The sequence below is a fragment of the Scomber japonicus genome, chromosome 3 (assembly GCF_027409825.1).
Source record: "Scomber japonicus isolate fScoJap1 chromosome 3, fScoJap1.pri, whole genome shotgun sequence".
NCBI lineage: Eukaryota > Metazoa > Chordata > Actinopteri > Scombriformes > Scombridae > Scomber > Scomber japonicus.
The window spans coordinates 4,715,533-4,725,929 of record NC_070580.1 but is presented as its reverse complement, the minus strand read 5'-3'; the positions used below and the strand labels follow the sequence as shown (position 1 = coordinate 4,725,929).

Genomic DNA, 10,397 nt, shown 5'->3' with positions numbered 1-10,397 from the left:
CTCGCGGTCACTCTGAGAACCAACTTGTCTGCAGAGTGGAGAGAGGAGCTGGGCGGGCTGGCGGGCTTGCTGGCTGGCTGGCTGGCTGGCTGCATGGATGGATGGATGGCTGGCTGGATGGCTGGCTGGCTGGATGGCTGGCTGGCTGGATGGCTGGATGGTTGGCTGGCTGGGATGTGGGGGATGGAGAGTGGGGAGGCTGGCTGGTAGGCGATGGGTGGCTGGGGGGAGGTGTTGGAGGAGTTGGGTTAGAGGGTAACCTCCCCCCATCCCAGCCCTTGTTGTTTGCTCTCGTACTTTAACATGTAACTTATAAGAATAAATTTAGGAGTTACCTCTGCTGTACATCCTTTTAAAAATCTTGCTCTCACTTCTCCTCCCACTGACAGTTCATCAAACACATTTTGAAGAATGTCTGGTATGCATTTATTATCCAAGTTTGGCATCCAAGGCTGACATTAGGATTAAATGTAGTGCTAGCCTCTACTGTGGGGGGGGGGGGGGGGGGGGGTTGATTCATGACACATGGCTGGGTGTGTAGATATCCATCATGACCTTTTTTCAAATTCAGCAGCACCCCTAAGAAGAAAAATGCTACAAATGTACAAAACTGCCTACATAACTTCTGAAGATAAAAGGATAAACCAAATGTAGTGCCCGCTTTATTCATTTCTTAATTATGTGTTTGTTTAAATACCCTAAAGAGAAACACACAGCATGTACAGCACATATATATATGACACTCTTAAAAGAAAAGAACCCTACATACAACTTGAGAACAAGGAACTCAGTTGAAACCATGCAGGGGGACTAGTGGAAAGAAAATAAAGGTCAAGATAAGTAAAATAAACAGCCATATAAAAATCTTGTAAAGCTTGAAGAGCTTTTTAATTTGTACATCCTGATATCAAAGAAATGTATTGTTTGATATAAACTGTAAGCTCTGGGAATTATGTTTTTTGTTAAAAATGTAGACCTGAATTAGTGTTGGGCAATATGGATAAATATGGTGCTTTCACAAAATATTACACAATGAGATTTTTGATAAATAATCATCAGTAATGTGGATATAATGATAAAAGAACAGTCTAGAACAGCTAGAAGTGGTAAGTTTAGGAAATTGCATCATTTTACTGTAATGCAGCCTTTAAAGGCAGAAAAGACGTTATTACAATATCCAAAATCTGAGACGATATCTAGCCTCATCTAGCCTATTGATTTATTGCCCAGCCCTAGTGTGAATGTAGAATTTGGATAAAATGATGAGCAAATTAATCAAATAGAATTGCAAGCCAAGATTACTGTTATATTCAGTCAAACCAAACAATACATTGTTCCGAAGTGAAAAAAAGTTAGGGTAGATATGATCAGTAATACATTGTGTCAATTTACTCCACTGTTCATCATGAAATATTCTCAAACAGGACAGCCAAGTATCCCAGAATGCATTTCACAATCAATTGGCAGCTATGGTGGAGATTTTAAACCCAGAAGGACGTGAACACTTCTTTAATACTGTTAAAATGTAACATTTTCAAGAAATGAACCATGTAGATTCCGAATGCATGATCAGTTTATCTAAATAACATCTGTTTGTAAATTTGCTCTCATGTTTTCGGAGATGCGTGGAGCCACAGAAATTCTTGCTAATCTAGTAGTCTATACATAGATCTATAAGGATTTCTCACACACACAAAATTCACATTCTATGCAATTAAATGCACTACACACTCAATTTGACGGCATACTTAGTATGTATGGTATGTTAATTTGCTATTCCAAACACAGCTGATGTGTTTTTACTGACATTTGTGGGAAGTGTTATATAACAGTCAAGACTTGACTATTGAAAAAAAAGAAAGAAAACGGCTAAAAATAAAAGTTTTTCAAATAAATGTTATGTATTTTGTGTATAGTGAATATCTATCTTTCTCTTTTCTTTCAGTGCAATATAGGAATTGAACTTTCGACTCCTGCCTCTCCAAAACCCTTTCTACAGCTGAGAGGAAGGAGTTTGTTCTGGACTTCACCAAGGCTCTTATTGAGGCAGATAATCCCCTTGGGAAATCGGCCAAACTGGCTCCTTTTTTTTCAGAAATACTGCAAGCAAGGAGGATCTGTTCCACCTCCATCTCACCTTCAATCTCAGTACTTGTCCGACCTGGTCTGTCATGGACGACATTGAGGGGAAAGGGAAAAGCTGTATATGTTATACTGGATGGGACAACAGATTGTGGTTGCTGTGTCCTTACCATTCTTCTGCAGCCTGTGCTCAGACCTCCTCTTGCTGCAGATCTTGTTTTCCTTGAGTCACTGTGATTATTGCAGTCACTTATTGCCTTGAAATTTACAACTGCCAGTCCAGCTATGTTTGTGCTTTTGTCACAAGTTCAGCAAGTTACATGAGGGAAGCCTTCAACGGATTTCTTCAAGGCTACTTTCCCAACACCAAACACACCACAGGTCTGGCACATATGTTCAACTTGGTGTTAGAAGTCCTTCCTGATACCTTTGGGGACTTTACTTGTAGGTATGTAGCCTTGTAAAACCCAGCCTCCATCTGCCAACTACTTCAGTGGATGTGGAAAGACTTTTATCCCACAGAGGGATGGAGGGGACCTGACTGAAGACATTAAGACAATGCTGATTGCCTAATTTAAGGAAATTAGGTGGTTTCATGTATTGTGTGTGTGCTGTTTTTTGCTTGAAAATTTTTTTAAATCTCAAATGTATATTGTCTATCACATTACAAGCAAAATAAACATTCCACTGAAATCCACAGATTTCATTCTGCGCAGATTCTGTTTGAGCTTAGTAATCAGTCATGTGTGCATGTATGGATGCGTAAGAATGTCTGCAGAAAACACAAGATAATAGCTGTGCTGCAATGAGAAGACGCATAGTGGGAAGGTGATGAGCCTTATATTAGAAAACACACTGGACTCAGGTATGGCTCATGATGTAAATGACAACCTATAGTGATAGTCAGTTATATGTAAAAAAGATAAAAAATATTTCATTGACAAAACAATTTCTTTTATCAGCAGAGGGAATTTGTCAGTTGTTGATGACTTGCTGATGTTCACATTCCCATTTTTTCCAGAGCACTTCAAAGAGCTCTGGTCCACATTGATACTGTCCTGAAACTAAAAGACTGTAACGTTGAAACACAGAAGACTTGATTTGACGGCTTTCATATTAGCTTCAAATCAACATTTAAACTCATGTTTACAAAGGAGGACTGTGGATTTAGTCCTGAATCACTTCCATTGTAAGTGCATTATGAAGGGATCTTCTAATGGTCAGTATGAACAGCAGGAATGATTACAGCAAGTAAAACACGTTTAAATGCTCATTTACGCACTTTACTGTTGTTTTAAGACACACTTGAAAAAATTGTGAACCTGTCCTTAAACACTGTTCATTATCCAGAACATTTTTGTCCACTAGATGGCGACCCTGCACCAGCATTAACCACCTCCATCAGACGATGAGCTGAGCTGGTTCATACTTTGGGGAATCATAAGAGGCTACACTATTAATGATCATTTCAGCTTCTGCACAGCTGCAATGATAATTATCCACAGCTTTACTCTGAAAGCCAGCAACATGTTGTCTTGATAAAGTGTGATATGACAGTAGATAGGAACAGTACATTATGAAGTAACTGTGTTTTAAATGCGTGACTATACCAATAACATGAAGCACGTGACATAAAAATCTGGGTGTTTTGGCTTACACGCGCATTGCGTGCGCGCTTCCGTAAAGCAGTGACAAAGATGGCGGCTGCCGCCGGATCAGGTAAGCAGACTTCACCCACAGTTCAGACTGTATCGTTTCTTTTTCTTTTTTACTCGGAAGCTACAATTAACCAGCACAGAGCATTATCTACACAGTGGTGTTCCAGCTTCCAGCAGAGCAGCTGCGGCACAGTTTCTACTGTAGCAGCACACTGTTAACATCTGCTGCCGTAGCGCTGCTCGTTAGCTCCGTGGCTAATAGAGCTGGCCCAGTGTGAACAGCACTCACACATCTGCAGCAGCCTCAGTGTGCCATTATGCATCTCACCGCTCAGAGAACAGGATACATTATTATTTCAGTTCATGTTACTGAGTCTTATCCTTCTGTAAGCTCCGCGATGACGGCCGGGTCAGCCTGCTGGCTAGATAACGTTAGCTGGCAGCAACAGCTCCGCTGAACAGCTGGAGACACTCAGCATTCAACAGTCAATAATAACCATAATCTTACTGCTTATTTAACTAGAGGCCTGTTTTTAGCGACATGTTTTAATTAACGTAGTTAAGTAGTAACAGTTAGAAAATTAAAGTTCGGCTTCATTGTAAATATGGTATTCTTCTCATTCACACAGACAGATGTTTGAGCTTAATGTGCAGAGCTGTTTTTCACTTTCTTCTGCTCAAAGTGGAAAGTTTCTCTGTGTTAATTAAAAATCAGATCATAAGGAGCAGAAACTATTTGCTTTATAGTATAGATTCAGATTTTTTACAGTGTCCAAACTGTAAAGTGGAACCCTGCTGTCACACATTAATGCTCATCAAGCCTAGTGGAGCATTCACAACAATGTATTAATATTACAAGTGTGAAACCAATACAGCAGCTCCAGATGTTAAACCTGAAATGACACGCAGTCAGGTCAAACTTCTGGATGTCACAGCATGTTGAGGTGTCACAGATGACCAGATGTCACCTGACAGTGGTCTGTGTAGATGACAGCCGACATCCCCCCCCCCCCCCCCCACCACCTCTGCCCCTTGATTATGTATTTCTATAGAGACATTTTATATTTGCAGTAACTGGGATCATGCTGCATTTACTTTAGCAGTTTTTTTACATCTAGTTAACACAATGATTTTCACTCTTCAACAATGAAACATAACTTATTTGTGTGCAGGAAAATCTTGAATGACAGGTACACTGCAAAGCAACCCTAAAAGACTGAATGTATTCCATATGTTAAGCCTGAGGACATGATGCTCTGAGAAGAGTTCTAAGCAAGTCAAGAATGTAACCACACCTTAACATCTTGTGAAAGCTTTTATTTAAAGCCAGGCATCACGTTTTAGCTTACAAAACAGTTATTAATGGCATGATTAGTTCATAAATCAAGACAATTGACAGAAAATGACTCTATAACTTTTGATAATTGGTTTCAGCTTCTCAAATGTGATTATGTAATATTTTTCATACATACACATTCACAGTGAAGTGAATATGTTTTAATTTTGGACTGAAGAAGACCATTGAAAATGTCACTTTTGAATCTTTTAACATTTTCTAGTCAAATTATTAATAAATCAGAAAATAATCAATCAGATTAAACAGTGGTGAAAATAATAGTGAGTTGCAGCCCTGCCAAATTGTCATTTTAGCTCATGTATGAGGTTAATAGATGGTAGTATGTTAGAGTAGGAATCACTGAAAGGTATTATTTATCTGTGAATATGACAATAATTTAATATAACCATCATAAGTGATAATAGAGACATGTTTGTTTATACTGATATCTTTCTTTAGGTTAGCCTAGCATTCAGGCCAATCATTCACAATAATATGAGTGTAAGTTCTCCTAATGTGTCGTGTGTGTGTGTGTGTGTGTGTGTGTGTGTGTGTGTGTGTGTGTGTGTGTGTGTGTGTAGGCATCGTGGTTCCCCGCAGCTTTCGGCTGCTGGAGGAACTGGAGGAAGGTCAGAAAGGAGGCGGGGACGGCACAGTGAGCTGGGGCCTCGAAGACGACGACGACATGACGTTAACTCACTGGAACGGCATGATCATCGGCCCCGCCAAGGTGAGCGGTCCCTTCAGGGGGGCCGCCGAAGCACTTCACTTATGTCACACTGCTCTTCTCTGAGTCAACACACAGAAAGAGAGAGCTGAAAATCCAATCATAGTCCAAATGAGTAAAAGCTCCCACTCCATTTATAACCAGTAGAAAAAAGGTCACATGCTGCTTGTGTCAACCTGAATCAACAGCTGGTTAATTAAGCAGAGAGAATGCCAACAGGGTGAACAGAGAATGCGCTGTGTTTGGCTGTGTGGGCGTGCTGTACTAACACAGCAGCAAGGACAGGAGGTTCAATCTTTATCAGCTGATCAAACAGTAGCAGATAGCGTGTAATTCAACTTCTAATAATTCACCGATCAATTCAAAACTACATTAATATTTAAGCGTTTTTGTGTCAGCGCATGTTTTTATATGGCACGAGGAGACTGGTAAAAGAAGCAGCAGCAGCAGACACAGTGACGCACACTTTTTTTACAGTTTGGGCGAAGTCAGTTTTGAAATGGCGCACCAATGAGCAGCTGGGGGGGTTTGATTCCAACCGAGTGCGTTAGAAGCTTTGAAGTGAAAGATGCGTGCGTGGTGTAACAAAAGAGAACATAGCAGGTGGTTGTGCTTCCTTTAGTGGCATATACATGGTACAGTGTACTCTATAGAGAGCTCTGATGATGTTCTACTTCCTGGTGTGGTTGGGTAAGGAGAAGTGCACTCATGCAGTAGTTTGCATGTGTTTTTGCAATATTGCATGTGGTAACTTTTCTTTACCGCTGTGCTGCCGGAAAAGAAAATAAAGACCCAGTGATGCAGTTCAGTGTGTATGGATCAGAGAGGCTGCTCAGCTTACTACCAGGAACACAAATGAACTCACTGATACCGATCTTTAAAAGTCATTTGACCCACTTGCAAAAAAAAAAAAAAAAAAAAGGCGAGAGAGTGAAAAACAGTGTGGGCGATCAAGAGAGAAGAGTTCTTATAATCGGATCAGTGAACTACTCAGTCAGAAGCAGAGTGGCAGCTGTCTCTTGAATGGGTGCAGCAGGAGTCGACCTGAAAGTGGTGTAAGTTTGGTAGAAGTTAAGAGCACATCTGGCTGTTTATTGACCCCAAAAAACGCTCCACACACCTAGTTAAAATGTTCAGTATGGTAATAATAATATTAAATCTGAGGCTTCTATGTTTTCATTATAACCCAAACACAAGTTATCTGTTCATATACATAACCAGTGTGTAGATCTCTTGTATGTTTAAGGGGAACACAAAGCTGCTACACATTCATTTATAAGTATAAGTATATTCATGCACCAACATCCTTTTATCTCTCTGTGTGTGTGTGTGTGTGTGTCTGTGTGTGTGTGTGTGTGTGTGTGTGTGTGTGTGTGTGTGTGTGTGTGTTTTCACTTCACTTTCATCTGCAGAAAGAAGGAGAAATGAACACACACACAGAGAAATGCAATGAAGACGTTTTGCATATCCATATATTCTGCATCTGAGATTTTAATGTTATTGATTAGAATGCTTATTGCAGTAATGCTGTAACAGACACATGATCACCTTCACTGTTATCTCATACATGTAACACATACAGTGGTGGGATTTAGGGCCAGACTGATACTGGATTTTTGGGAGCTGATGTCCAGATGTTGTATAATATGATAGAAAGCTCCAGAACAAACAAGCACATGAACCTGAAGTGGATATTACTTGTTAACTGCTATAATCAACAAATATGTTTAATCATTTTCTGGACTTTCTCTCTTTGAACTAACCTGTTACCCTTTTCTTTTTGCTTTTGTTTGAATGACAGACTGTGTATGAAGGCAGGATATACAGTCTGAAAATAGAATGTGGATCCAGATACCCTGAGTACCCTCCTCACGTGCGCTTTGTGAACAAGATCAACTTGAGCGGCGTGCACACTTCCAATGGTGTGGTAAGTATGTACATTTGTCCACACACTCACTGGTTAAATCATTCATTTTCAAGTGTAATTACTATGTTCCAGTCAGACTCAACAGGTTTTATATGAGGATGTTACTGCTTTAAATATTAAAGGCACAGTGATACAGAAAGTAGAGCATCTTCAGCTTCAGGGAAATGAAGGAATTAAACCTCAACCACATTATTTAGAGAAGTAAACATGTGTAAACAAGCGTTTGCCTGCTGAGCTCCACATATTTCATATCACTGTGTCTTTAAAGATAGAAAAGAATGGGGCCTTTTGCACCAGTATGTGTAATTAGTGTTAGAAATCTCATAATATAGCACATTACCTGTTAATTCAGTAGAGAGACTGGTGGTAATATATGTAAAAGTCTACTGAATCACAGAACAAATCAAATGAGTCCTTGACATTGAAGGAGCTCCTCTGTAAATCAAATGTGCCATAAAGCACTCCTGCTTATTGAGCTGCAAGATGAAGGCAGTGGTGTAATACAGTGCAGTGTTAGAAGGATTGATATCTACTACTGATGTGATGGGAATCTCAAGCTGTATCACAATTCAGTCAAATGATCCTCCAGTCTTTTATTATACGTCTATAGAGTCAGAGGACTAAAACGGACAGGTTAAAAATGTTGGAGTGAAGCATCAAAAGCAGAGAGCAGCTCTGTAGTATCTTTCATTAGATTGGCTGAACTTTGACACATTATGAGCACTATTGACACTATTTTACAGGAATAAAAAAAATGAAATGTTTTAAAATACTGATTAGTATGACATATTTGGCTACATTAGAGCTAAATAAGCATGTAAAACACACACAACGGATTAAAAGTGAAAGAACGTAATTTTCATTTTTCTGGGTTTGAACATTTTGAGTTTTACAAGCAGTGTCTTTATTGGTGGAAAATCTATGCGCGCAGATTCTGTGTGGGCCTGGAAACCCAATGACATCATCTGTGTTATTTGATCAATCTTTGCAAACACAGTAGTACTTGTGATGAGGAAACTGAACTTGTAAAATCAGCGCATTGCTCCTTTTTAATTTAAGATTCTGTGTTACAGTCAATCAATCAATCCACCTTGATGCATCTCAGTTTTTGGTCATACTGATGATAACATGTTCATATATATGATCATGAAGAACAGAGGCTGTACTCTCATCCTCATGTATCACTACAACAGAAGTGAACCAGCTGGCATCAGCATGTTTTGTCTCTTCTGTTCACTGACAGAGATTACAAAGTAATGAGACACAATGTGAAAATGGCTCTCAAGTAACTCAGATCATGTTTCAAGTTGATTTATTTATTTTCAACATGTTTTTATTGAGAATAAGGAACAACAGAACAAGAAGGCACATGTGGGTAAAAAAAAGTCAGCATTATGTACAAAATGATATCATCTTGGCATAAACACATGTATAATACACATACAGCAATGAACATATTGAACACCCTGTATATAATACAAAAAAAAATCATAGGAGTTAATCATTGTTCTCAAGAAAGGTACAGAAAACCTTCCAAATGTTCCAAAAACTTGCCAAGCTTGTTCATTGTAGTGTTTATTGTATTAATATAACACAGTTGCCCCGCAGTGCTCCACAAAGGCAGACATATGTACACATATACAATCATAAAAAAAGCTCAATTAAAATAGAACAAAGGGTTAAGCACAAATTTCAAACTCAGATAAGAAATCAATCAGATTAAACACAGTTTAAAGCCAGAGAATAAAAGTCAGTCTGTAGATGCATCTTAAAAGTATCAACACACTCACACTGTTTAACGGAGCATGGGCCCGCTACAGAAAAGGCCCCCAGCCCCAGCGGGTCACTGCTAGCATGCTAAGGTGCTAAAAAGTTGGTCATCTACACATTTAGCCAATTGACTGAACCCTGATTTATCCTCAAACTATAACTTTAACATCAGGCAGCGCACTAGGTTTCTTATTGGGACTAATAAAAATCCTCCTCCTCCTCCTCCTCCTCCTCCTCCTCCTCCTCCTCCTCCTCCTCCTCCTCCTCTGGCTTCAGGTGGACATCAAGTCTCTGACAGCGCTGTGCAGGTGGAAGAACTCCTACAACATCCGTACGGTGCTGCAGGAGCTCAGACAGCACATGATGACGAAAGAGAACAACAGGCTGTCCCAGCCACCTGAAGGCCAGGTGTACAACTGAGACTCCTGCTGCCACACACACACACACGCACACACATGCACACACATCTTCTCTCTCTCACACACAGACACACACACACACACACACACACACACACACTCCAAGACTCGACTCGGAGCCTTCCCATTGGATAGAGAGGAAGTCTATTACAGTCCACATTCAGATGTGACCAGATGTTACCAAACAAAACATACTGTACATTTAATGATGTTATTTTTTTATTCTCTCTGTGTGCTTCATCCAGATTGTAAAATAACACATGAGCTGATTGAGCAATCATGCGTGTGCAGTGGACAGTCAGTCCCTGTTATATGTGGGTATATATTGTGGTGAGGGGAAAAGCAAACACACCTCTGTAACCCTGACTTAAATATGAATGTTAAATATTAGGAATCATTCCTCACAAACCTCACCATCCTGCAGTATACTGACACAGATCCCCCCTCACTAAGATAATAATGCACCCTTCCAAATTTT

General features: G+C 39.8%; 1 protein-coding gene across 1 annotated transcript; it reads left to right on the top strand.

Moving 5' to 3' along the window:
• Window positions 1-3,757: 3,757 nt before the first annotated feature.
• ube2v1 (ubiquitin-conjugating enzyme E2 variant 1) lies at window positions 3,758-9,920 on the top strand. Its single transcript, XM_053315411.1, has 4 exons — window positions 3,758-3,801; window positions 5,658-5,806; window positions 7,605-7,730; window positions 9,777-9,920. Exons 1-4 carry the CDS (start codon window positions 3,780-3,782, stop codon window positions 9,918-9,920), a joined length of 441 nt encoding a protein of 146 aa, XP_053171386.1. The 5' UTR covers window positions 3,758-3,779.
• The last annotated feature ends 477 nt before the right edge of the window (window positions 9,921-10,397 follow it).